Genomic DNA, 25,767 nt, shown 5'->3' with positions numbered 1-25,767 from the left:
GGGATTAGAGTTCGCAAATGTGTAGTCCAGTACCTTTGTAAAGGTACATTAGCATACATATGAACTACAAAAGCAAATCTCCATTTTATGGTATTTGCTGACTCAGACTAGAATGTCAGCTCCTTTACTTGACTCTGCAGAAGTATAGTGAAGACTTTTTTCTTTCTTTTTTTTTTTTTTTTTTTTTTTTCCTTTTTCTTTTTTCCCCCCCCCTTATTCACTCAGTTTGGTCTTCATGACCTCGAAAAGCAAGAGATCAGGAGCCACTTGCATCATACTTTTTCTGGCAGAAACAGAAAAAGAACCTGAGGAAGGAAAGTGGCAGCTGGGCATCTAGATGAGTTTAAAGTTTCCGGTAGGTGCAGCTGTATCTTTTGGAACTTAAATTCTTCTAAAAGTCTACATCTTTCCCCAAGTGAACGGTGACTCAGATTCCCTGTTTCTCCCTCAGACAAGTACGAAGTGCCACACAGTTACTTCAGGCAGATGGTAAAACTGTTACACATCTGTCAGTACTCAGAGCAAAATGCGAGGGCACATCACCCCTAGGGCTAAGATGTACACAGCAAAAACCAACATAAAGTGGCACCTTGACACTAAAGTTATATTAACAACAACAACCACAATCATCAAACATGGACATTTCAACTGAAAAACAGCAAACTCTTATGAAAACTGGAAAAATGTATCCCCTTGAGTTTTATAATTTTTATAGAAAATTTAACACTTATTTACAGAATTGGAAGATTTTGAAGGAAAAACAAGACCTAAACACCATCTTTGACAATGACCTCTTCTGACAGAAACCAGTTTGGAACCAGAAGTACTACCTTTAGACTTCAATGAATACTGTCAAATTTCTCCTTTCAGCCTTTTTTGCGTGAGCTATACCACAGGCTTTATGGTGTACCCATACAGCTGCCTAATTAGAGTAGCTGAAAGATCAGACCTACACCTTTTTGATTAAGTCTAGGAGGCATTTCATTTGAACCTCAGCTTGCTAATTTTGTTGCGGTGATTTTGTCCCCATATACTGAAGAACAAAAAGAGAATTCACTGCTGTAGGAGGCCCAGAGGGCCGGTGAAATTTCCATCCATTCCCATCAGCTGGACTCAGCCCTGAGCAACCCGATGTCCTTCATTCTGTTCTGCACTGGAGGTTGGTCCAGACAACTGCCAATGTCCCTTTTGGCTGAAGTTACGCTATAACCGTAGGTCCATAGAGTACATCACCCCCACAGCCCCCTGTTGGTCAGTCACCCCGAGGGAATACATTAGCTGCACCCATCGTATATCGCAGCCGTTGAAATTGTGTGACCGCCATCCTCGACATAGCTGCTGGTTTCTAAGGAGCTTCCAGGTGAGAGGGGCAGAGGGAACTTGCCAACCTGTCTGGCAACTGACAGGACAGAAGGGGTGGTGAGGGTTAAGAGAAGAAAACCCATCTGGCTGTTGTTCACGGTGAAGTTATAATATTTGTTTTGAACGTGTTTCAGGAAAATGATTTATTATCAACAGAGGAACAATGGAAGTAAGTTAATTTACATGCTGCTTGCAAATGTTTTGTTAAATGATTGTTCTGTTAAACGTACATTTACAGCGATACCAGAAACCTTTAACATTTTGTTCACAGAAGTGTAGTTAGTAAAGAATTTTCTTTTCTTGAAAAGCTTTACTGGAACTTTTTATTCTGTCAGTTTAATCAGTTCCTCAGAAAAACAAAATAGGGAACAGCTTTATAGCAATCATTACGGACATTGCGGTAGTAGTACAATGTTTTTGTCTAGGTACAACAAATATAATGCTTCCTGTCCTTGCAAGTCTCATATAAAGAAACTGTCCTTTAGCCATCATTTTAATGCCTGCTTGAGGGGGGTGGGGGTGGTCTGAAGAGGAAAAGCTTGTTATCTCCCTGTTGCTGCCTTCCCTGTTCTTAGGATGCACGTTAATTATGCTATCTACAGCTACAGCCTTGGCCTGCCCACGTGCCTGGCGAGGGTGCGCTGCCTGTAAGGGGGCACCCGTGATTGCGGCCTGAGGGACACCGAGTGCCATGAGCTGCTTCGAGATACTTAATGCAAGCACGCTGTTGGCAAAGGTGTCGTGCTCCGTGGTACTCACATAAAGCTGGGAAGAAAGAAAGACGTGTTTGACATTGGTATCGGTACCTGCTTCAGTGCTGTGGCATCTGAGCACAGCATCCACCGTGTAGCCATTTCTTTTTAAACGGAAAAAAGCATGGCTACTGTGGCACTTTAGCTTCTGAAGAAGGGGTGGGAAGGAACCACAGGTTTTAAACCTATATCCAGATTTCTGCAAAGTCAAAAGTTTTACTTGGATTCAAAGTTTGGCTGACATGGGATAGCAAGTAATAGTAGCAAAGAATGGCTTCGGGCTTTTGCGTGGTTCCTTGCTCAAATCTGGATCCCAACTGGTTTAACACTGGCTGTGTCTGAACAGAGTAGCTACTGCCCACCAGCCACTATCACACAAGGTCTTGATCTGCAAATCACCCAGGGCAGGCATCAACCAGAACATGCTGCAGCTCCCTTCCAGCCCATATGCAGGGGGTTTCTCCCCAAAGGGACCAGAGCATGGAAGGGGAAGGGAGACAGTGTGTGTTTGCCGCTTTAGCTATGTTTCAGGGTGCAGCTGGGGTGCACCCCGTGCACACACAGATCTAGAAGCCAGGAGGTGCTGTTGAGTCCCGAAATGTAGGCCCAGCAAGCTCCACATCAGAGGAAAACTAACATCCGGGTTAATTTGTGTCAAGCTCAGGTGGAGATCAAGATTCTTGCTACAGGGGCATGAGGCTCCAATCTAACACAGAAGCTCAGTCAGCTTTTTTTATGAAGGAGGATGATTTATAGCTCCAAGGCAATCCCCTTCTTTCTTAGGCGCTCGAGGAAACTCTCATTAACTCTAGAAGGAAGATAAATACCACCTACAATTCTCACTTTATAGGGAAGAAAGGTGAAACAGAGGTTTAAACCCTCTTCAGAGTTTGCATTTACCTTGGGCTAAAAGATTATGTGGGACTCAGATCTGCGATTATGAAATGTCTGCTTAAAATTCATAGGCACTATGTATTTGTGGCTGTATTTATGTTCAGGACTGAGTTACTAGAAAAAGAAAAGGAAAAAAAAGATTACTTTAAATTTCCTTTTTCAGGATAATAGTTCCAACGGTAGTGGTTAAGACATCACCTTTCTCAGGTAACAATTGAGAGTCATGACATACTCTTGAGAGGTTATGCCTAGCAAGACAACGCAGTCTCTGTGGAACGCAGCAAGCCATAGCTTTTGGTCTGGTGGACAATAGCTTTTATGTAGGAAGTAAAAACAAGTTGTGTTTTATTTTCTGTGTATGCATACTGATGCTGTGGTTAGTCTTTAGTAGGTTAAGCCTTTTCACAGAATCACAGAATCATTTTAAGGAAGAGGCTTTGAATTTTCAAACAACTGTCTAATAACAGACTAGGTAGGAGAACAAAGTCGCTACCCTCATCTAGCTGAAGTTTACTAAGAGAATCCAAGACCCTATTCATCAAGTTACTCACGTACACGCCTAATTAGAGAGAAAGCTTGTCTTGTGGTTAAGGTGCTAAAGCTGGGGCTTATGGTGCTTCAGCTCACTTCCTTTCCCCTGCCACAGACTTCTCTGCAAACGTGAGAAAACTAGAGTGATACGATTTCCACCCCTGACCTCCCTATTCAATAGCTGAAAAAAAGCTAGGCATCTTAGAAAGGGCCAGTCCTTAAAAAGCAGTGTGAGTTTTAAGTAAACGTTAAACAAATAATGATGATTACACAGATATCTCAGGCAGAGTTTTAAGCACACAAGCAGTTTCTTAGCTTTTCCCTCTTCATCAGCTGATGAGCACCCTAAGGCATCTGTAGATTGAAATCCAGGTTTTTGTAACTGAACTTCTTAAGACCAGTGACATCAATAACTGTCATGATCAATACTTTATCACTTGACAACCGTTTCCGAGACTCCCTGATTTGACAGGTCTGTTAAACACTAAAGAATGAAACCTTGATACTATTCACAAAAACTGGTTTAGGATATAAAAACAGCCTGATCTGTGACAGCTTTACTGTTAGTGGATTTTCACAGTGACATAAAATGGCAATACAGAGGTTATGAAACAGGCTCATCGGCTATACTTTACACAGTTAGGAACAGTGATGAAATATTTGTCGTGGGAACATATATGTAGGTGAAGTGTCTAATGAAGTCACAGGTAGCACAGCTCAATGAGGATTTTAGCCTCATGTCACTAACTCTCTGCCTTTACAAACACACACCCCTTACCCTGAGCATGTATAGTACAATCATATATGATTTACTTTACCATTATGTTCTCTTTAACTTCTCTTCTAGACCAGTTCTGCTGTATCATTCAATCATTTTATATTCACATTAGCATCTCAGTTCAGAGCTTTTCAAGTATTTCTTTCCTATCAATTTTTGCCTTACTGATATAAATGTCCCATACCCTGGAGGCAAGGGGGAAGGTCTGGAGAGAGGAAGATTTTCCCTCAGTTGAGGAGGACCGGGTCAGAGACCACTTGGCCAAGCTGGACATTCATAAGTCCATGGGCCCTGACGGGATGCACCCGCGAGTGCTGAGAGCGCTGGCGGATGTTATTGCTAGACCACTCTCCACCGTCTTTGAAAGGTCATGGGGAACAGGAAGGTGCCTGAGGACTGGAGGAAGGCTGACATCACTCCAATCTTCAAAAAAGGCAAGAAGGAGGACCCAGGGAACTACAGACCAGTTAGTCTCACCTCTCTCCCTGGGAAGGTAATGGAGCGACTCATTCTGGATGTCATCTCCAAACACGTTGAGGAACAGGAAGTTATTGGAAGTGGTCAACGTGGATTTACCAAGGGTAAATCATGCTTGACCAATCTGATAGCTTTCTATGATGTTATAACTGGTTGGCTGGATGAGGGGAGAGTCGTGGATGTCATCTACCTTGACTTTAGCAAGGCTTTTGATACTGTCTCCCATGACATCCTCATTAGGAAGCTGAGGAAGCATGGGCTAGATGAGGCAACAGCAAGGTGGATTGAGAGTTGGCTGCGGGACAGAACTCAGAGGGTTGTGATCAGCGGCACAGAATCTAGTTGGAGGCCTGTAACCAGTGGTGTCCCCCAGGGGTCAATACTCAGTCCAATTTTGTTCAATATATTCATTAATGACCTGGATGAGGGGACAGAGTGTATCCTCAGCAAGTTCGCTGGTGATACCAAACTGGGTGGGGTGGCTGACACCCCAGAGGGACATGCTGCCATCCAGTGTGACCTGGACAGGCTGGAGAGCTGGGCAGAGAAGAACCTAATGAGGTTCAACAAAAGCAAGTGCAAGGTTCTGCACCTGAGGAGGAAGAATGCTAGGCACCAGTATAGGTTAGGGGCAGACCTCCTGGGAAGTAGCTCGGAGGAGAAGGATCTGGGGGTCGTGGTAGACAGTAAATTATCCATGGCCCAGCAATGTGCCCTTGTTGCCAAAAAAGCCAATGGAATCCTGGGCTGCATAGGGAAGAGTGTGGCCGGTAGGTCGAAGGAGGTCATTCTCCCCCTCTACTCTGCACTGGTGAGGCCGCAACTGGAATACTGTGTCCGGTTTTGGGCTCCCCAGTTCAAGAGGGACAGGGAACTGCTGGAGCGAGTCCAGCGAAGGGCAACTAAGATGATTAAGGGCTTGGAGCATCTCCCTTATGAGGAAAGGCTGAGAGAGCTGGGACTCTTTAGCCTGGAGAAGAGAAGGCTGAGGGGAGACCTTATTATGGCGTACAAGTATCTAAAGGGTGGGTTGAAGGAGGATGAAGCCAGGCTCTTTTCAATGGTTCCAAGTGACAGGACGAGGGGCAACGGGCACAAGTTAGAACACAGGAAGTTCCATTCAAATACACGGAAAAAATTCTTTACGGTGAGGGTGACAGAGCACTGGGACAGGCTGCCCAGGGAGGTTGTGGAGTCCCCTTCTCTGGAGATTTTCAAGACCCGCCTGGATGCAGTCCTGAGTAATGTGCTCTGGGCAATCCTGCTTTAGCAGGGGAGTTGGACTAGATGATCTCTAGAGGTCCCTTCCAACTCTGAAACTCTGTGATTCCGTGAAATGTCAACAGACATTTATAATAAAGAACAGAAGACTGAAGTGACTGAAGTCACTCAGACTGTCTATGTCTTTGTTTTCCATTGAAAATAATTTGCATGAGACTGGTAATGAATCAGTGGTGAAAGACTCTTGAGCTCTGAGTATGCATACAATGATGACCAGCTGGGAAGGTCCCTGTCTGCCCGGGAAAGCCAGTGGGAGTCTAAGCAGCATGCACTTAGTGTTGCTTTAGCATTATCCTGCTTAGCAGTACTTGAAGTTAGTTAATGCGTACTACATTGACTTAACCTCTGTCAAAATGCCAACAGCCTACACTTGTTACAGTCTGATTACTTGTGTAACTCAGTCTTCAGCCACTGAAGCTTCATTCCCTACTATTAGTTTCCAGGAGCCAGTCACACCTACAAAGTGACATAGCCAATACGGAAAAAATACAATTTTAAATGCATTTAGCCTGATTTAAGGAGGCAGCAGTACAACCACAACCATCGTTAATAAAGACTCTGCGATGGTTTTTGTGTTTTTGCAGTGCATTTTAAAATAAGCAAAATATCTGTGCCAGAAACATGCTGGGGCCTCAATTTTTAGTGCACAGCTGTGTGGCCGCAGTGCGACCACCTTCTCCAGTAAAAAAGGAACTGAAGCAGAGCTTCTTTCAGTAAAAATAGCAGCACCAGAAGCTAAAGTTCACTTTGCACTGAGGTTCTGCTTCATGCTCTGTTTAGTTGGGAGAGTAATACATTCTCACACCTACCATCTATGTATGAAGTTACTTCATAATAGTGAACACTACTCACAGTGGGTCTCTGCCAGTAGATGGTTTATTGCACTTATTCCATGTTAGGTAACTTAAGAGCGTTTGTCACCAAAACAACTGCTAAGTTTGTGTATTAAGTTATAACTGCCCTCATGTTTCATATCCAGATACTTTTGTATAGTTTTTGAACACACTGTTGATCCCGTCACATTAGCTTGCTTTCTTTAAAAGCATGTCATGCAGCAATGTTAAAGTTACAAACTTCTACCAGTACTGTAACTGCCAAAATCCAATCTACCGTACTTCGAAGACTAACAAACAGGACAAACATTAAGATGCAAAGTTGGACGGTTGATGAGATCCTTACACAAGACAGCTGAAAAATAACTAGTATACATTGTTGCATCAGATAAAGAAACTTTCTGATTTGGGAGTAGGAACTGTAAAGATGGTCACATTTAGGAATTGAACAACTTAGTTAATGCATACAGGAAACTGCCTATTTGACATAAAAATAAACAAACAAAACCCAATAAATTCTACTGCTCCCCTAAGTACAGGCAGGTCTAGACTTCTGCATTACAGTTCTTCCAGGTGGCAGTTATTATGCTTGCGTTCATGTGCATATCATTTTTGTTTGATCTGGTAGGAAACACTTAAATAAGTCAAAATTTGAAAAACAAAAACATGGTCCCTAAAGAGAAAACAGCCTTCCACTTTTGCTTGCTTACACATTTCTCTTACTTGCCATCCAGCTTTTGAGCACTCCGTTTATGCCTGTACAGTTCACATTCAGGTTATGCACAGCAGTGTCTAACACTTAAAAAAACCAACACTTTCTCCTGTTCATAACAACGTGATTGCACCTTTAGGAGCAAAACAGAAAGGAAATCAGACGAAGAGGTAGAACACATTCTTTTCGATGGGAGGGGTAAACCCAAGGCTCCTTTTCTCTGAGAAAAAAAACTGCTTTCTTTTCTATTTTCTGTCCCAGGAGATGAACAAAACAAGCAGCCAGCCTTCCATTGCGTATTCAAAGGCACCATCAGCTAACCTTTCCGTCTGATTCTGAGGTCAGGGTGGACGTTTGCATGTATACATCCCTGCTCTGCATACTCACGCTATTCTCAGGCATGGTAAGAGCTCAGAGAAAATTGCACAGTCCTGTTAGTAGAAATAAAGCAAAGGGCTGCAGTGATTGACTCCCTCCTTCCCCTTCAAAGTGCTTTGCAAACACATAAAAAAGAAAAGTTTGGTTTCTTTTTGAAAGAAAAAAGGAAATGAAGGTCAAAAGGAGCATAAAATCAGCCCTGCATGGAAAGGGCATTCATTAGCTTGCTCAAAAAGAACAAAAAATAAAAAGCAGCAACTACTTACTAGATACAAGAGAAACAGCACCAGCCTGTAGCTTCCAAAAGGGCCTTATCCAGGCTTATCGAGAATGTAAAATGTCTCCTGAAAAAAAAAAGAAAAAAAAAAAAAGGCATGCTGGGGAAGGCTCCTATTTCAAAGAGGCAAGAGCAAAAAAGTTGCAGCAAAGCAACCAAGACTCAGCTGTGGATAATTTTGGCAAGATGGAAGAGTTTGTCCTTCACCAGATGGCTACATATAAAGTAACATGGGTGTGACCCTAGCACGGAGGGGAGGGGAAAAAAAATAAGAAGTTTTTCTTGTAAGTTCTTGGCCTGAAATAAAATGTAGGCCTCTCTGACAATTGTTTTTTTTCCTTCTAGGTGGTAGTTGATGGTTTGCGGTTAATTTCCACATGATGGGGAAGCAGATTAGAGAAAATGATCCTTTCTCAGTTACTTTTGAGAATTTTGTTATTGTTATTTGAGATTTTCAAAAATAAATGTGGAGCCTGTGTTATGCTAATTCACATTGTAAAAAACCTGATTTTCAATAGGTTTGCATCTGTGTCCAGGTAACGCTCTCATTTCTCCTCCACTTCACTCACAAATTTTACACTCCTCTAATTCAGTGAGGTGGAGGCAATTATGTGCTTGCAACTGTGTTACGGGCTCTGGGACATGGGGTAGCAATGAAGAATCCCAGTCAGAGAGTTACCATCCTTGAAAAACCATTCCTAGCCTGTCGTAGCCTGTCCTATCCATTTTTCTCAACACAAAGGCTGGAGTCTAGCGTATCAAATGGGGAAGGAAGGAAAAAGCTTATTAGTGTTCTGACTCTGTATTTTCCCAAAAGAAATTCTGGCTATCAGGTACTCAGCTGATTCTTATAATGGAATTTGCTTGCCCTTGGAAGTTGTCCATTGATGAAAATTAAATAAATATGACATATGTGGACAAAACTGTTCTCCCCTGGCATAATAGAAATCTTAAAATATCTGAGATAGAAAGGCAGATTTGTCACGGTCTCAGAACAGTGTCAAACACAAAAGCCTTACTTCTGGTCCCGTAAGGGGTTGCCCATTTTATTGATTGTATACCTTGTATCATGTGGCAGTCATGTAATGAGAACTTACTTTGGAATATAGTTGGAAAATGAAGCAGCGTAGTTATGACAGCCTTGATTTCTATACCTAAGTAATGAGGCAAATCATGAAAATAAGGTTGGTTGATTTACTTAATACAGAAATCCCTGCCAATTTCCAATGTACTATCCAAGTATAAGCATATTAATTTAAACCTTAAAAAAACCCAAACAGCTGATTTATTCTTTCTTTCATGCATATGTTTTTGAGTATTTGAATATGTCTACATCAAAAGAAACTAGATTTTTAGAGAGCCAGTTAGCTTGCGTTGCCAAGTTAACGAGTTCTGGTAAGGTCAGTCTGTCACAATAAATCTAATTATTACACTGTTATTTTCTTTATGTATGCAGTTTTCACCATATGCTTTCAGATGGAAAGGGTAGTGGAATAATGCTGTTCTCTTGTGTTTGTGGCGACAGGCGTTCTTACTTGCTCAAAGTGGGGGGAGCATTGTGAGGGAAGCAGGGGACAGATGGATGCTTTTCAGTTGGTGCTTGTATGACCTATTTAATCTGCACAATTAGAAAATAAGTTAGTTGTCTGTGACGCTGATGCTGACTTCATTTCTAGGTCTTTTTGAGCTCATTTAAAGTATGGTAATGAGAAAAACATTTTACCTTTGGGCAGCAATCTGATTTGTCAGGAAATTCCTCTTGCTATGATGGGTGGATGAGGAAAATTTGGAATAATATGATCCAGATGTTAAAGTTCCCATTTAGCAGCGATGCAGATGTATTATTTTATGGAATTGTCCAGATGGTGACCTTCCAGTATTAATAATAAATCGATACCGGGGTTTTCATCTGTGTGACTCGATTCCTATCTTTGTCCTCTTTTACATGACAAAATACTCATGCATTTCATGTAGAGGCTAATAGTATTAAAATTAACAACCTGGAAGACATAAAAATCAATAAGGAAATCTGAAACAATTACTGCAAACAATATATACCAATTGACCTGATAACACCATCACCCAAGAGAAGGTTGTGATACCTTTTTTTTTCATTTTGCGGCTAACGCGATAACAAAGAGCTCTTACAGATTTGTATTAGAACGTAGGTACTTTACTGAAGACGTGTGCCCATTCAGTTTTGCCTTTGCCACTCAAATTCAGACTGCACTTTCAGTCGACTGAAAAAAAAAGCAACCCGCAGTATGTAAGCGTATTGGGCAGGGATCACAGTGGACAGTAGCAACGCAGGCAGGTGACAGGGAACCTCCTTTGGTGGCCTCTGATGAAGACCAGGAGACCTCAGCCTGTGCATCCAGGGATGTGTAGGAACCACTGACTTGCGGCATACCAGAAGGGCTGCGTGGCACGGAAGAAGCTCTGTCACTTCTACGGTCACAAGCAGCAGATTGTGGTCCCGTAAAGCCAGGACTGCGGGGTGGAGGAATGCGTAACGGTGATGTGATCTAATGATGCTGTGTGGTTATCTTTCTGTTAATTTATTTTAACTTACGTTGTGAAATACCAGTTTGCTCAATGGTTGCATGCTTTCTGGGGTTTGGGGGGATTTTTTTTTTTTACCTAGTCCTGCTTCAAGTGAAATCTGTCAAAACTATGTAAGGTTTCATAAGGAGTAACGCACATTCCTTCAGAATTCTACTTTTTGAGTTACAGAAAGAGATTCATCTTCTGTAGAAATAGCTTTTTACTCTAGATGGATTGTGCTTTTTGTTTGCTTTTAAAAATTCCCTCGCCTCAAATTTGAAAACTGTCTCCCCTCAGATTTATTTATTTTTTCAGTAACATTTCTGTAAAGGTGCAGGAGATAACTCTACAAACTCATATTAAAGTCAGTCTTGCTTTATCTTTGCTATCATCAGGCTTCCATGATCCCAAATCCATGGCTTATTAATGTGATCATGGAGAGAACCGGTATTAGAGGGCTTTTGACTGTTCAGTGGGTTTCAAACATTTGCTTATTGGAAAAGAAGTAGAATATTTCATCACTGCAGGCAATTTGAATAAATATACATCATTAAATTTGATATCATTCAATTTACAAAAAAGGTTTAAAAGTTTAAGCCACAGCATTTTATTGTGCCGTAGAAAGAGTTCTTAAGAAAAACCTTTAGTAGTGTGCTCATGTGACTGAGCAGCACCTCAAATCAATGCAGCCGAATGTGCCTTTGAAAGTTCATAAGAGCGGCTGTAAGGCTTAAAGGCCAAACTGCCTCCATCGATTTCAGAAAACTTGCTCCCGAAGCTTTAGCCCTGCGCTCACCATATATAATATGAGCTAGAAAATAAACTTCAGTGTCTTTCCCAGTAGGATTAATTCTGTCAATAGACTGTTTCTGTTTTTGAGAATAGGATGTGGGCGTCTGATGAGTTGTCCCTCAGTGTTATAACCATTTACCACACTGGGTTTACGAATTATTTACAGGGTGCAAGGCAGACTAACGCTGTTATTCTAGGGCCAAAGGGCCTCCTCTGTGTCAGATGCTGTACAAGTCACATTTTTTTGTATGAGTTTTAAAGTTTGGCAATCTGTTAATCAAACCTAACTGTGTGAAATGAAACCATAGGATGTCATTACTTTGAAACAACTGTCTCAATTTTGCAAACAGTTTGTCACGCTACTGGAGATGTGTGTTGTTCCTCTTTGTCTCACCATCAGACTTTACTGGTGGAGATCACTGTCCATGTAAGGAATTCTCTTAGTTATTTTGAGTTACACCGCTTTCAGAGCAACCCGCAAGCTTCTCTCGGGAAGAACACCACAGTATGTCCTTTTTTGTTGGTTTTGCCTTGGCTATGGGATTGTTTTGGTATTGTTTCTTAAAGGAAACCTGTAGAAGTAGAAGAGCAAATAAGAATTCCCCTGGAACAAATCTTCACAGATTACATAAAGGGTCCAAGCAGTTGAATTTGAAGGAATCTTCCAACTGCAGTATAAATAAGTTCCTCTAAACCAGTGTTTATCAAACACGACATGCAAATGAAAAAGTATTAAAAAAGAGTTAAAATTAAATTCATTCCATCAGTTCCATCTTGGTTTTTCATTCTTCAGACTCTTACCACCAGCAGTCATCCCAGCTGTTACTGAGCCTGAAGAGCTCAATTTAGTATATATAACAAATAGTCTGAATTTATCTCTCAGAGACTCCTCCGTCTCCCTAAAGAGAGGTCTGTAGTCTTCCTTCTCCAGTCTTCTGATACCCTGGACTTGCAAAGACAATTACTGTAATGGTTCAGAGATTGCTTCTGCTAACTTAAGTATTTTAGACAATTTTAATTGGTGGTATACTAACTTGACTATATCTAACTTACCTCAGTTGTTTTTACCTGTTCTTGTCCTTTTCTGGCCTATGTCTCCCTCCTTCACAATTCCCAACTGTTAGTTTAATTATGTTAGCAATCTGTTCACAATTACCATTTCTTGTAAAGACTGAAGCAAAACAAAAAGGGTTTGGGTTTTTTTTCCCCTGTATTTTTTCCTGTATTATATGTTTTTATTCACCTCTAAGTAAGGGAGAAATACGGAAGTGTAAAACTTCTATTGAATTTATATGAATACTTCGGTAGAAGGTCCGTATGTGGCATTTTGTGCCACTCTGCAAAATATACAAGATCTTGAGCAGTCTTTTTTTTCTCTTATCCATAGGCTGGTCTACAAATGGTTCCTCCTGATCTATAAACTGAGTTGTGCAATTGGAATTGTGGGTGATGTGGCCATAACATTCACCATGTTTGGATTTAATTTATTCTTTAGGTAGGTATCTTCAGGTAAAATGGGGATTGGCAACTGATTTCCTATTTGATAGATTTTACTTTGCAGTGAAATTGCTCCAGGTTGGTCTCTTCACTACCCACATCAACATATGAAACCCATTTTACGTTGTGTAGCTGTAGGCTCTCTTACTTCTTGATTTTTATTATTGCATAGTTGGCCTTAAGTTTGATGTTTAGTCATATTACAACTTGTGTTTGTGGTGAGAAGACAGGAGGGGAAAACCCTTAAACTTCATACAGCCACTGTGTTCACTCGTTTAATCCCCTAATTTAACTGCTGAGTTAATCCTCAGTCTTTCATCACCTGAAGGAGATGAGACATAAAATGTCTTGACGTGAAGTATAAAAATAAATAAGCACATTCGTATCAAACCCACAGTATAATTCTAATAGTTATGATTTCCCACTCTACAAGTCTGTAACGTTGCTAGAGGGTTCTCCTCTTTATTTGGACTATCGCCAATGACAATACTGTATGTCCAGATGATTCTTGACCTAACCTCTTAATCCAGCTAGAATTTTTGCCTGGGTAGGATTTGAATTTTCTTTACGTTTGTCCAGGATTGCTGTCTGACTAGCAGCCCACCCAGAGCTACTGTGCTGGACTCTGTTTGAGGCGCCATCTGATCAGAAATTCCAGGGGTTCCTCAAGAGCATGTAGATCGACTACATAATGCATCTGCTGTAATTCCAACACTTCTTGGAGGTATTTGAGATACTGCATATATGTAAATCAGCTGTTCCTTTAAGTGTCAGATTTATTGCCCGTACGTTGTATGGCTGATTAACCCAAAAGTACATAGCTCTGGTGGCAAATTCTTGGCAGAAACTTGACACTTTTGTGTTACCAATACTATTAAGCTTTATTCTGTTCAGGTATTTTGTTTAACCAGATAAATTCCCCCGCCGGTGTATTTTAAAGATATAACTACAAAATTTGTTAGCTCTGCTTTAAAGGTTGTTACTTTGTGCCCTGTTGCAGCAGAAATGATGAGTTCTTTTTAATGTCGAGAAACTCCAGTTTTACGAGCCTTTGGTAGCCAGGTTTCAGTCTCCCAAGACCTGTAGCACATACAATCTCAGAGAGATGACAAGAGATGTTAACATTTTTGCAGGCTCTATTGGGTTGGGTTTTTTTGGGGTAGTGGGTTAAACACCGCTTGCTGCAATTTAGCAAAGATTTTATTATGAGGAATTTGTACTCAGGAACACAGTGGCCTTTTTCAGCTACATAAACTTGACATTTCTTTGACTGACATCTTACACCTTACTGATATTTGGTTGATCTTGTTGCTTCTGCGAAACCATTAAATATACGTAATAGTTCTGCAGAATAAGACCCTAAGCAAAGTCCCTTTCCATAAGAAAATATGTCAGCTTGACCTTCCAATAACAGAGCTGAGTAGCTGTGGCTCCAAAAGCAGTTCATAGCCTACTTTCAACATTGCTTGCCATCAAGCATATTGATACTTCAAGTATGAGGTTTTCTGCTGCTACAAAAGAAAATGAAACTAAACTTGCAGTTTGAAGGAAGCAGGAGCTAACTGGAGTAAAAATCTTCTTGATGTTTTATTCTGGCGTTTTGGTCAAGAACAGACTCTCCCGAGCACTCTTTTGTGGTTTTATGACAGAATCAAGCCTGATGACTCCACGGATTTTGGTGTGATGCTGCTTTTTTACAGACCGTACTATGGAGTGACGGGAAGAGAATCTGCAGATATTTGTTCTGACCACATAGCTTCCACCGTTGGTGTAAGCGCTGGGGATCATCACCCCGAATACCACTTGCAAGGACTGGGAGTGAGGTCTTGAATCTCTTGTGCCCCTGGGTTCATGAGAATAAGGTCTACTGGATACTCTTGCAGTAAACTAAAGAGACTACAACATTGTCCTCATTGCCATAGGAAGACAAGCTTCTTACTTCCCCAAAGTCCATGAAAGGCTCTTTCTGCCCTTTCCTTTTTATAGCTCTTATCTTTCCAAATAAGGTGATTACCTCAGCACAATTCTATTCTGTCCGTTACTTAAAATCAAGCAGACAGTTGTCTAGGTTCTTGCGTCAGCAATAAGATTTTAATTGTTTTGTGGTAACTCTGTGCATCCTGGCACTAGTACACTAAGACAGCTGTGACCATTTTCATGCTGTCCTTATCTTTGATGGCACTTAAAATGTGTTTATTCATCCTTGACTCTAAGCAAATATTTTGTTGTTTTGTTTCTTCCTGCAAGCTCAGTCTTGATAGTTTTACAACATCGGTGGCATACCAACAAGAAATTTTTCCAATGACATCTGCGCAGTCTGTGGGCAGAAATTTTTTGTGGATATAAATGAAGAAGGGATCATTGAAAATACCTACCAGCTGTCCTGTAATCATGTCTATCTTTTCCATGTAATTATGGAACTGTTGTTTTCTCCTCTTTTATGCTGCATTAAAAAATAATAACACCAGCAATAAATACCAAGCAAAAAAGGAACCAAAACCACATTCAGAAACAACATAGCACAAAAGCAAAAATAGGAGCATGAAATATATTTCAGTTCTCTGACACAAATTGAGGCCACGCGGCTTTTTGACAGACAAACTGATGCAAGATTGGCCGTAACCCTACAGTTTCAGGCCTAAACCCACCTTCCAGGTGTTTTTGTGCCCAGCCTGTGAGGGTGTGCCCGGCCGTATATTAGACCAGGCACGCTGACCCATTGGTCAGGTCTGCTAGTTCAGGCTCCTGTGTTCTGCAGAGGATTTCCTCCAGCTGTGCCTGGGGCTGTGTTTTCTGGGTAGTTTTAAGGCAGATGTGGAACGCTTATCAAAACATGGCGTATACATACCCTACCACCTGGCAGAAGACCCACTGTCGCCCACTCGGGGTACCAAACAACTCCACATTTTGCATTCCAGAAACCAAAAAGAAAGGTATCACATACGTGCTGGAACATTGTTACTAATCACACTCTTCTGCAGTTCATCAAAGTCTCCGGGCTTCTTGTGAGCTGGAAGATATGATTACCAATCTGGATGTTCAGGACATTGGATTCAACTTTAAAATAATTCTAAATATTCTAAATATTTTAAGTAATTTGAAACTGCTTGTTTATAAAATAAGGCAATGTCATAATCAGTCATTAAAATTATCTGTTGATGGTTTCACTAGATTCACAGATGTATGCACTGGGCTTTATTTATATTTGAAAGATTGCTTAACAATACACCTGATACCAGGTATCATGAATCCGGCATCCATGGTTGGTGCATCGCTGGAAGAACCAGACTTGCCCATACTGTGCTGAAACGGTTGATTTGAAGAGTAACCCATATAACCTCTCCTTAACAAGTGTGCTTTTGATTTGGATTTTCTAAACCGTAGCTTGATTACTTACTAATACTTTGTTTTGATCTGCAGTGGAGTGATAAGATGGCCACATTAAATAAATGGAAAACCAATTATTATTAAGGAACAATTATATTTAGGGAAGATGATAGCTCTGTTTGGCTTTATCTTATCTAAGACCCCAAGCAAGCTAGAAAATAAAAGTTCATATATATTTTCCTCCTTGATTTTAAGATATCCAGAAATCATTTTTATAACAAGAGGAACATTTTAAAGAATGTAAATCACAGTTTTAGAAATACCATGCAGTGGATTTTGATCTTAACGAAATAACAAAATTCATATAATGCACTTCCAGAACAAGTGCTGGTTTTTAAACCTTCTCTTAGTAGTTAATAAAAAACATTCTTCCTTTAGCAAATAAAATAATAGTTGAAGAATCTGCTGCTGCATCTCTAGAAACCTGCTTGAGTGGAAGCAAAGTTTGACATACTTTTTTTAAGCCTATTTTAATTGTATGTAAGGAAGATATTTAAATTTAAACTTACCCCTACAAAAAAGGAAGTAAATTAGAAGAGTTGAAAAGAAGGCATTTCAAAATTTTAAGCCAAGACTTTTTCTTTGATTCTGGCTAAGGAAAACACCAAGATTTACCTATTGTTGCATTTTCTCTCCAGTTTCCTTAATAACAGATTAGGTGGGAATGCACATGTATTGTACGGACAACTTTTAGACTGGATCTGCTGTCTGATGGTTTAGCAACTGGCTGCTATAAGCATTGTCCAAGGCATTAATTACTCGCTGGATCTAGAACAGGACTCGGATTATTAGTGAGAAAGAAAAGTGTTGGATACTTACCTGTCTACAATAATGTGCATGTTCTGTACTTAATTTTAAAAGACAAGAGAAAATAGCAGTTGGTTGACTTCTGGTGTGCTATATACCCTTTTGCAGGATAGTGCTTCTTTTTGCATTACAGCAAGACTGTACAGCAGGCTGTTAGAGCATTTTTTTTTTATTTTCTCAAAGTAAGTATTAAAAGAAGTTGCTGCCTTTAATAGGAAGATTGTGCTAGAAAAAAATAGGACTTATTTTCTGATTATTAATATACCTTAAAAAAGAAGGAAAAGCAAGTGCCAATATTCTAAGTTTGTTTCATTATTAAATATATTGGTAGTGGCTTCCAGTTGAAATTCTGACTAAAGTTGTGCAGCGTATAAAGAGATTTTTAAGTCAGATAATGGCTTTGTATACAGCAAATTATCAAAAATGTCACCCAAATAGTTTGTTCATTTTGTTAATGTAAGGCAATACAAGATTACCATTAGCTTTTTTCCCCTCACCTCTTTCAAGAGCTTTTGTATTGTTACTCATATACCTTCCAATGGCCATTTACAAAAAGCTCTAACCACGGCAATGTTGATGGTGTGATGGTAGTCAGATAGGACTATATGTGGAGGTCCTATATTAAGCCCTCTTTGACTTACTGTCAGCATGCTCAAGAGGCCCAACCTCCAATAACCACCTTCTCAAACACAGGAAGATGAATTTATGATCCCTAGCCACCAATTCCTTATGTTGCTATTGCTTTAAAAAAAAAACCAAACGCAACAAAAAAAAGATCAAAATGGATGCATAAGTCTTGCTGCTTAGCAGCCAAATGTCTGACATCTGTACTACCCTGGCCACACTGGGAGGAACTGAAACGCAGCGTGTTTTTGCAAGAACAGGCAGGTCTGCTTAGGAGTCAGAGAAGCTGATTACCTTAAAAGGTAATAAGCGTAGGTGAAGTAGCTTTTGAATGCAGATGAAATATGGTCAGTATTTTAAGAATCTTTACATTGTTATTAGAAATCAGAGGTACAGATTAGCTTAATTTACACTTTAATATATATAGGAGAATAAAGCAGAGATTGCATGAAGCCATCTACAGATGAAGGTAAGTTTTAGATGCTAAAAATAGGAAAAGATGCAATTAAAAAAACCTTAAGTAAAGGAAAGAAAAAGCAAATCTTAAGTACATAGAAAGAAGGTGTCTTTGCTTAGGTGAAGTAGCAAATGTAATGATTCTTATAATGCATTATGCCTGTATTCATATATGCAAAAATGCATGTAAATAAATCTTTCCTTTCTGTTAAGCTGTCAGAATTGCCTAATTGTGGGTGTAACGGAAGAATGTTTGTCCTCAGCCTTCATAATGGCTAGCAAAGGACAGGGGGACTTCTGCTCCCACTGACACGTTGGCTCTGTGGAGAAGAACCTCCTAAAAGCAGTGAAATGACAGGTAACTAGCTGTGAGATGCGACTTCCAATGTACAAACTCAATTACAAATATTGAGGTGTCTGAACAAAGATTTTGTACGCAGTAGATACCCAAGACCAAAACACAATAAAACCACTAACTTGGAAGTGATCTCATCACAGATACAGCAAAATGCTGTAGGCATTTCCATGCGAAGGCTTTTAGGGTCTGCTTCTGTACATGCCTGGAAATGTCTTACGCTGTGCCTAGGTCCTGAACTGATCCAGTAATTAGTTGTCCCTCTGGCCTACCAGATTCAAGCTGCTCAGGTTCATCTGAAATTTCTTGTGGCTGCAAAGCAGGTATCACCCGAGATACCCCTTTCTTTTTAAATCATCTCTAAAAGAAGATCCTGGTGCCAGTGTCCCCCATTTATTCCACTTTTTCAGAAGTTAGAGGCCTTGTTCCAGCAATCTTCTTGAGAAAACATGGCTCCAGCTGACAGCAAACACAATGGCTGAGGTGGAATGCTCTCCACCCCCTCTGGTTTTGTGGATCGTGTTTACAGAGAGAGCAAAAAGGTAGGAAACACCCCTTTCGTGTCTGTGCTAAGGCTGCTGATCAGAGAGAAAAGTACAGTGTTGGATTCAAAGACTATATATATATATTAGGGTTTCCCACATTCTAGCTGAGAATAGCTTAAACTCAATTTAAGCAAGTCAGAACAGTGTTTGGACCCTACTCCGAAGCATCTATTCCCATATATGGCACAATTAAACTAGACAGAAATCATCCATAGCTGTCTTTCACCAAGAGAGTCGTCTGCCGTAGAACATACGTGCTACAACATCCAGCACTGCAATGTGAAAGTGCATTTTTACATTAAGCCTTGCCGCCACGATCCTCAGGAGACCTAGACACTTAACTAACAGTGGTTATGAAGTACTGCTGAGAATCAGTCCTTAGATCGACTAACTAGGAGAGCTAGGTCAAAAACCCTTGCTGCATAAACTGAGTTTTATTGCATTTGATTAGAAATGGTTTATACAAAGAATGCAGCAAAACCCTTGGCTGGGCAGGCTCTCTCCTAAAGCTTTTGCAAAGATAAAGATATATAAACTACATAGTTGTATATCTAAACAACTTTTCATCATTAACTATTTAAATGAAACAGCTTTTGCTAACACTGCTGATTAATGTATGTAGATGTTGTGGTTTAACAACACAAGTGATAGAGGAGCCCATGAGAAGAGGTGCCATGCTGGACCTTATGGTCACAGACAAGGAGGGATGGTGGAGTTCAAGATCCTTAGGGTGGCAAGGAGAGTGCACAGTAAGTTCACTACCCTGGAATTCAGGAGAGCAGACTTTGGCCCTCAGGGATCTGCTTGGTAGACTACCATGGGATAAAGTCCTGGAGAGAGAGGGACCCAAGAAAGTTGGTTAATATTCAAGGATCACCTCCTCCAGTCTCAGGAGTGATGCATCCCAGCAAATGTCAGGAGGCCTGCATGGATGAACAAGGAGCTCCTGAACAAACTCAGACTCAAAAAGGAAGCCTACAAGAGGGTGGAAGCAAGGACTGATAGCCTGGGAGGAATACTGAAAAATTGTCCAAGCAGCCAGGGATCACATTAGGAAAACTAAAGCCCTGGTAGAATTAAATCTGACATCAATGGCAACAAGAAAAGCTTCTATAGATATGTCAGTGATAAAAGGAAGACTAGGGAAAATGTGGGCCCTCTCTGGAAGGAAACAAGAGACCTACTTACCTGGGATATGGAGAAGGCTGAGGTACTCAATGACCTTTTTGCTTCAGTCTTCACTGGCAAGGGCTCTAGCCACACTGCCGAAGTCACAGAAGGCAAAGGCAGGTACTGGGAGAATGGGGAACCACCTACTGTGGGAGAAGACCAGGTTTGAGACCATCTAAGGGACCTGAAGATGTACAAGTCCATGGGACCTGATGAGATTCATCAGCGGGTCCTGAGGAAACTGGCAGATGAAGTTGCTAAGCCACCATCTATCATATTTGAGAAGGCATGGCTGTCCAGTGAAACTCCAGCTGACTGGAAAAGGAGAAACATAACTCCCATTATTAAAAAGAGAAAAAAGGAAAACCCAGGGAATTACAGGCCAGTCAGTCTCACCTCTGTGCCTGGCAAGGTCATGGAGCAGATCCTCCTGGAAACTATGCTAAGGCACATGGAAAATAAAGATGTGATTGGTGACATCCAACATGGCTTCACTAAAGGCAAATCATGTCTGACAAATTTGGTGGCCTTCTGTGGTGGTGTTACAGTGTTGGTGGACAAGGGAAGAGCAACTGACATCATCTACTTGGACTTGTGCAAAGCATTTGACACTGCCCTGCATGACATCCTTGTCTCTGAATAGGGGAGACATGGATTTGACAGATGGACACTCAGTGGATAAGGAATTGGCTGGATGGCCACACTCAAAGAGTTGTGGTCAACGGCTGCCCAGGTTGCCCAGAGAAGTTGTGGATGCCCCATCCCTGGAAATGTTTAAGGCACGGCTGGTTTGGGCTTTGAGCAACCTGGTTTAGTGAAGGTGTCCCTGCCCATGGCAGGGGGGTTTGGAACTAGATGATCTACAGGGTCCCTTCCAGGTGCTCGCTCACTCCCCCTGCAGTGGGACAAGGGAAATAATTGGAAGGGTAAAAATAAGACAACTTGTGGGCTGAGATAAAGACAGTTCAAAAGATAAAGCAAAAGCTGCACACAAGCAAAGCAAAAATGAGGAATTCATTCACTACTTCCTGTCAGCAGGTGGATGTTTAGCCATTTCCATGAAAGCAGGGCTCTGTCATGCATAACAGTTACTTAGGAAGACAAACACTGTAACTCCAGACATCCTCCCTTCCTCTTTCTTTCCCACAATTTTTATTGCTGAGCATGATATTATATGGTATCGGACATCCCTTTGGTCAGCTGGAATCAGCTGTCCCAGCTGTGTTCCATCCCAAATTAACATGCACCACGGTATCTCTCAGGACAGCAAGAGAAACAGAAAAGGCCTGTTTCAGCAATAACTGAAACATCTCTGCGTTATCAACACTGTTTTGGTCGCAAATCCAAACCACAGTACCATAGGAACAACTATTAAGAAAATTAACACTATTCCAGCCCAAACTGGTACAACAATTCACGACCACAGCTACCAAAAAAACCAAAAAATCTCACAGGAAGTAATTGAATTTATAGTGATAAATAGCTCTTTGTTCTTGAGATACAGACAGGTGATGGGACAAACATGCAATGGAAACAAATCCAGAGTACATTTGCTACATATTCAGTCTTTAATGTCGCTGTCTAGGATTTTAGAGCTATTTTCAAATTAAACCAAAACCTCTCTTGCAGTTCTTCTTCAAGAGGCCACTCCAGGTAGGTCTTTGTGTTCATGATCTTCCGCAACTTGCAGAACCTCTTGGGAATCGCTTTGCTCTGGATGGGCTCCAGGAGGACGAGAATCGCTGCATCGTTGTTCTCGTCAAAGAGGCGGAAGTGAGAGAAGTCCAGCTCGTATTTGCACCACTCGCTCTGCACAAAGTGCTCGGACAGCACAAAGAGCGTTTTGTGGCTCTTCTCTATGGAGTCAATGATATTGTCCACGATCCACTTCCCCGGCACAAAGTCCCGCTTGTGCAGGCAGAGTCGAAAGGGGGGGCAGGCCTGCTCCAGCTCCCGCACCATGATGTTTTCCACCCAGTCAGAGTCATTCTCGCTGTAGGACACAAAAGCATCGTAGCAGATGTCCTTTGCGGGGGCGCGCTTGGGCTTCCGCTTGGCTTGGAGCCATGCCCAGGTCATTCGCAGGTACCAGACCGCGTGGTACTTGTAGCCAACGGCCACGAGGACAAGGATGACCAGGAACACCAGGACACAGATCAATGACACCACAAGGGACCTGTGGCACTCCATCAGGGAGAGGTGCACGGCTCCAACCTGCGCCCCTCTCACTGCCAGGGGAGAGTCACAGATGTACTTGTCTGGCCACCCCACCAGCACCTGGACCAACCCGGCCTGGTGCTGGATGAAGGACAGGAATTCACAGGAGCAGATGAAGTTGTTGTCGCTGGCATCCAGCAGCGCCATTTTCTTGAAGGCCTCAAACTCTTCCCTGGAGAAGCTGTTGAGCTTGTTTCTTCTGATTGACATGGCCACTAAGTTAGGAATGGGTGCAGCACCGGGCAAGGTCTTCAGCTGGTTTTTTGCGAGGTACAGCTCTTTGAGAAATGGGAGCTGCAGTTCAAACTCCTTCAGGTTATTAGCACTAACGTCCAAAACTTCCAGCGTCGGGGGAATGCAAGTTGTTAGTTTAGGGATTTGAGTGCTGGAGAGGTTTAAGTATTTCAGGTGTTTTGGCCATTCACACACATCTGGAATCTCACCAAAATTGTTTTGGCTAATGTCTAACATAATTAATTTTCTTAGATGAGACAAACTTTTACCTGTCATTTCCAAGTCGCTCAGTGAATTCTGACTTAAATTTAGAGTTTGTAGTGAGGGCCAAGCACGCTGGCAGGCCGAATGCTGCAAACTCTGGTCCCCAAGCAAATTTGCACTGAGGTCAAGGTACTCTAATGACAGGAGACGCCTCGAAAGACTGCAGGGTACCAAAAAGACCTTGGTGTTTTTAACTGTGACTTTGGTAAGAAGAGATAGTAGTCCTTCCACAGCCTGAAGATCTGTAAACAAATAAAATTCTTCTATAGATAGTTTCTCTATTGTCAGAACTCTAAGAGTCTGTGATTGGTTTGCTTGAATTTGTATTTTCCATTGTCCGGTTCCCAAGAGTCTACAGTCTATCAACTCCACCTCCACTAGCTTTGGCATGTCTTCTAAAACACTGACAATCTCAGGCACAGTAGCATCTGTTAATAAGGCCTGTTTGAAAGAAATTTTCTTTGCAAAAGAAGAAGCCATGACTCTCAATAGTTGCATTTCAGCAGGTATACTGAATGGTATTTTTCTCACTTCCAACCAAGTGACAGAGTGTAGAAGGTCCCTGACAATTGCTGAGAATACATTAATACTTCTTATGTCTATGATCGTGTGATTTATCTTCTTAATCGACTTCAGACTTCCCGGCTCATACTGACTGAGATTGCCACCGTCAATCCACAACTTGTCGAGAAGCTCAATGCCATCAAAGTTCCCTTGCCTTATCGTGGAGAACCACTGGTTGCCCAGGTGGAGGGAGCTCAGGTTCCTCAAGCTAGAAAAGGGGGAGCTTTCCCCCAGGTCTCGGTAGGAGTTCCCTTGAAGGTGGAGGTGCTGGAGTGAAAAAAGGTGCCCAAACCACGCAGGGGACAAGTGAGCCAAGGTGTTATTTGATAAGTCCAAGAGCTCCAGCTTCCCAAGGGAACGAAACGAGTCCTCGTCTATTGAGCTGATGATGTTGGACTGCAGCAGCAGGACTCTCAGGTTCACAGTCTGCTGTAGATCCTGAGATCGGATGTGCTTTATCCTGTTGTGGGCCAGGTTTAGTGTTGTGATTTTGTCCGTGAGCCCTGGAGGAATGAAGTCCAAGCCCATGGAAGAGCAGTTGCAAAGCTGAGTGGCATCGCATGAAGGACAAGCCTGCTTCAGCACTTGCTCTTCGGAGAGGTTTGCAGCTAAGACCATGTAGATGGCCCACACTTGCCAGGTGTGTGTAGTCATTATTTTGCCTAAAATACAAAACACAGTCAGAGCAAATATAAGATGAATAGCTAGCTTTGAAGAAGCTACATTTTGGATATAGCTAAAACAACCTTTACTGTTCTGTCCTGTTGAAGGCACTCCAAATATATTTGCTTTTAATGCTGTTCAGAGATGAAACAATTAGTCAAAACAAGGTGCATTGTACATAAATATTCCAGAATCATTTGCTAAATGCTGCGTACACTGAATTTACTCTTCTTTTCATCATGGTTTCTATTTGGAGGTCAGTAACGTGTGGTGTTCCTCAGGGGTCAGTACTGAGTCCAGTCCTGTTCAATATATTCATCAATGACCTGGATGACGGGATAGAGTGTAACATCAGTTGCTGATGACACAAAACTGCGAGGGGAAGGCTGTGCCACCATGCAGCATGACCTGGACAGGCTGGAGAGTTGGGTGAAGAGGAACCCAATGAAATTCAACAAAGGCAAGTGTAGGGTACTGCATCTGTGGAGGAATAACTGCTTGCATCAATGCAGGTTAGGGTCTGACCTCTTGGAGGTCAGCTTTGTAGAAATAGACCTGGGAGTCCTGGTGGACAACAGGATGACCATGAGCCAGCAATGTGCCCTGGTGGCCAAGAAAGCAAATGGCATCCTGGGGTGCATCAAGAAGAGTGTGGCCAGCAGGCCAAGGGAGGTCATCCTCCCCTCTACTCTGCCCTGGTGAGGCCGCATCTGGAGTACTGTGTCCAGTTCTGGGCTCCCCAGCTCAAGAAGGACAGGGAACTGCTGGAGAGGGTGCAGCAAAGGGCTACTAAGATGCTTAGGGGATTAGAACATCTCTCTTATGAGGAAAGGCTGAGGGACTTGGGTCTTTTTAGTCTATTATTATTATTAGGGATATTATTAGTACTTATAAATACTTAAAGAGCGAGTGCCAGGTGGATGGGAACAGTCTTTTTTCAGTGGTGCCCAGTGATAGAACAAGAGGTAACAGGCACAAACTTGAACATAGGAAGTTCCATCTTAACATGAGGAGGAACAACTTTACTTTGAGGGTGGCAGAGCACTGGCACAGGCTGCCCAGAGAGGTTGTGGAGTCTCCTTCTCTGGAGATACTCAAAACCCACCTGGACGCCATCCTGTGCAACCTGCTGTAGGTGACCCTGTTCTGGTGGGGGGTGTGGACTAGATGATCTCCAAAGGTCCCTTCCAACCCTGACCATTCTGTGATTCTGTGATTCTATTTTTGGAATGAGAACTCTTAAATTAATTAACAGTTGCACAAATCTTTTGCAGATTCAGCTAAATATCAGCATAATCACAACATTATAACTAATCTGATCCTTTGCCTGTTTAGAAAATAGTTCCCATACATCCCCCTTAGCCTCTCCTTAG

The 25,767-nt window shown here is 41.8% G+C and overlaps 1 protein-coding gene across 1 annotated transcript; it reads right to left on the bottom strand.

Annotated features, from left to right (window-relative positions):
* Nucleotides 1–22,033: 22,033 nt before the first annotated feature.
* LOC309671379 (toll-like receptor 2 type-2) lies at nucleotides 22,034–24,385 on the bottom strand (the record flags this gene model as incomplete). Its single annotated transcript, XM_082482602.1, has 1 exon — nucleotides 22,034–24,385. One exon carries the CDS (start codon nucleotides 24,383–24,385, stop codon nucleotides 22,034–22,036), a length of 2,352 nt encoding a protein of 783 aa, XP_082338728.1.
* Nucleotides 24,386–25,767: the final 1,382 nt, after the last annotated feature.

This window comes from Vanellus vanellus (assembly GCF_965231255.1).
Source record: "Vanellus vanellus genome assembly, chromosome: 4".
In the NCBI taxonomy this organism is placed as follows: Eukaryota; Metazoa; Chordata; class Aves; order Charadriiformes; family Charadriidae; genus Vanellus; species Vanellus vanellus.
Note: the sequence above shows the minus strand (reverse complement) of the source record. Positions and strands in the feature narration are given on the sequence as shown.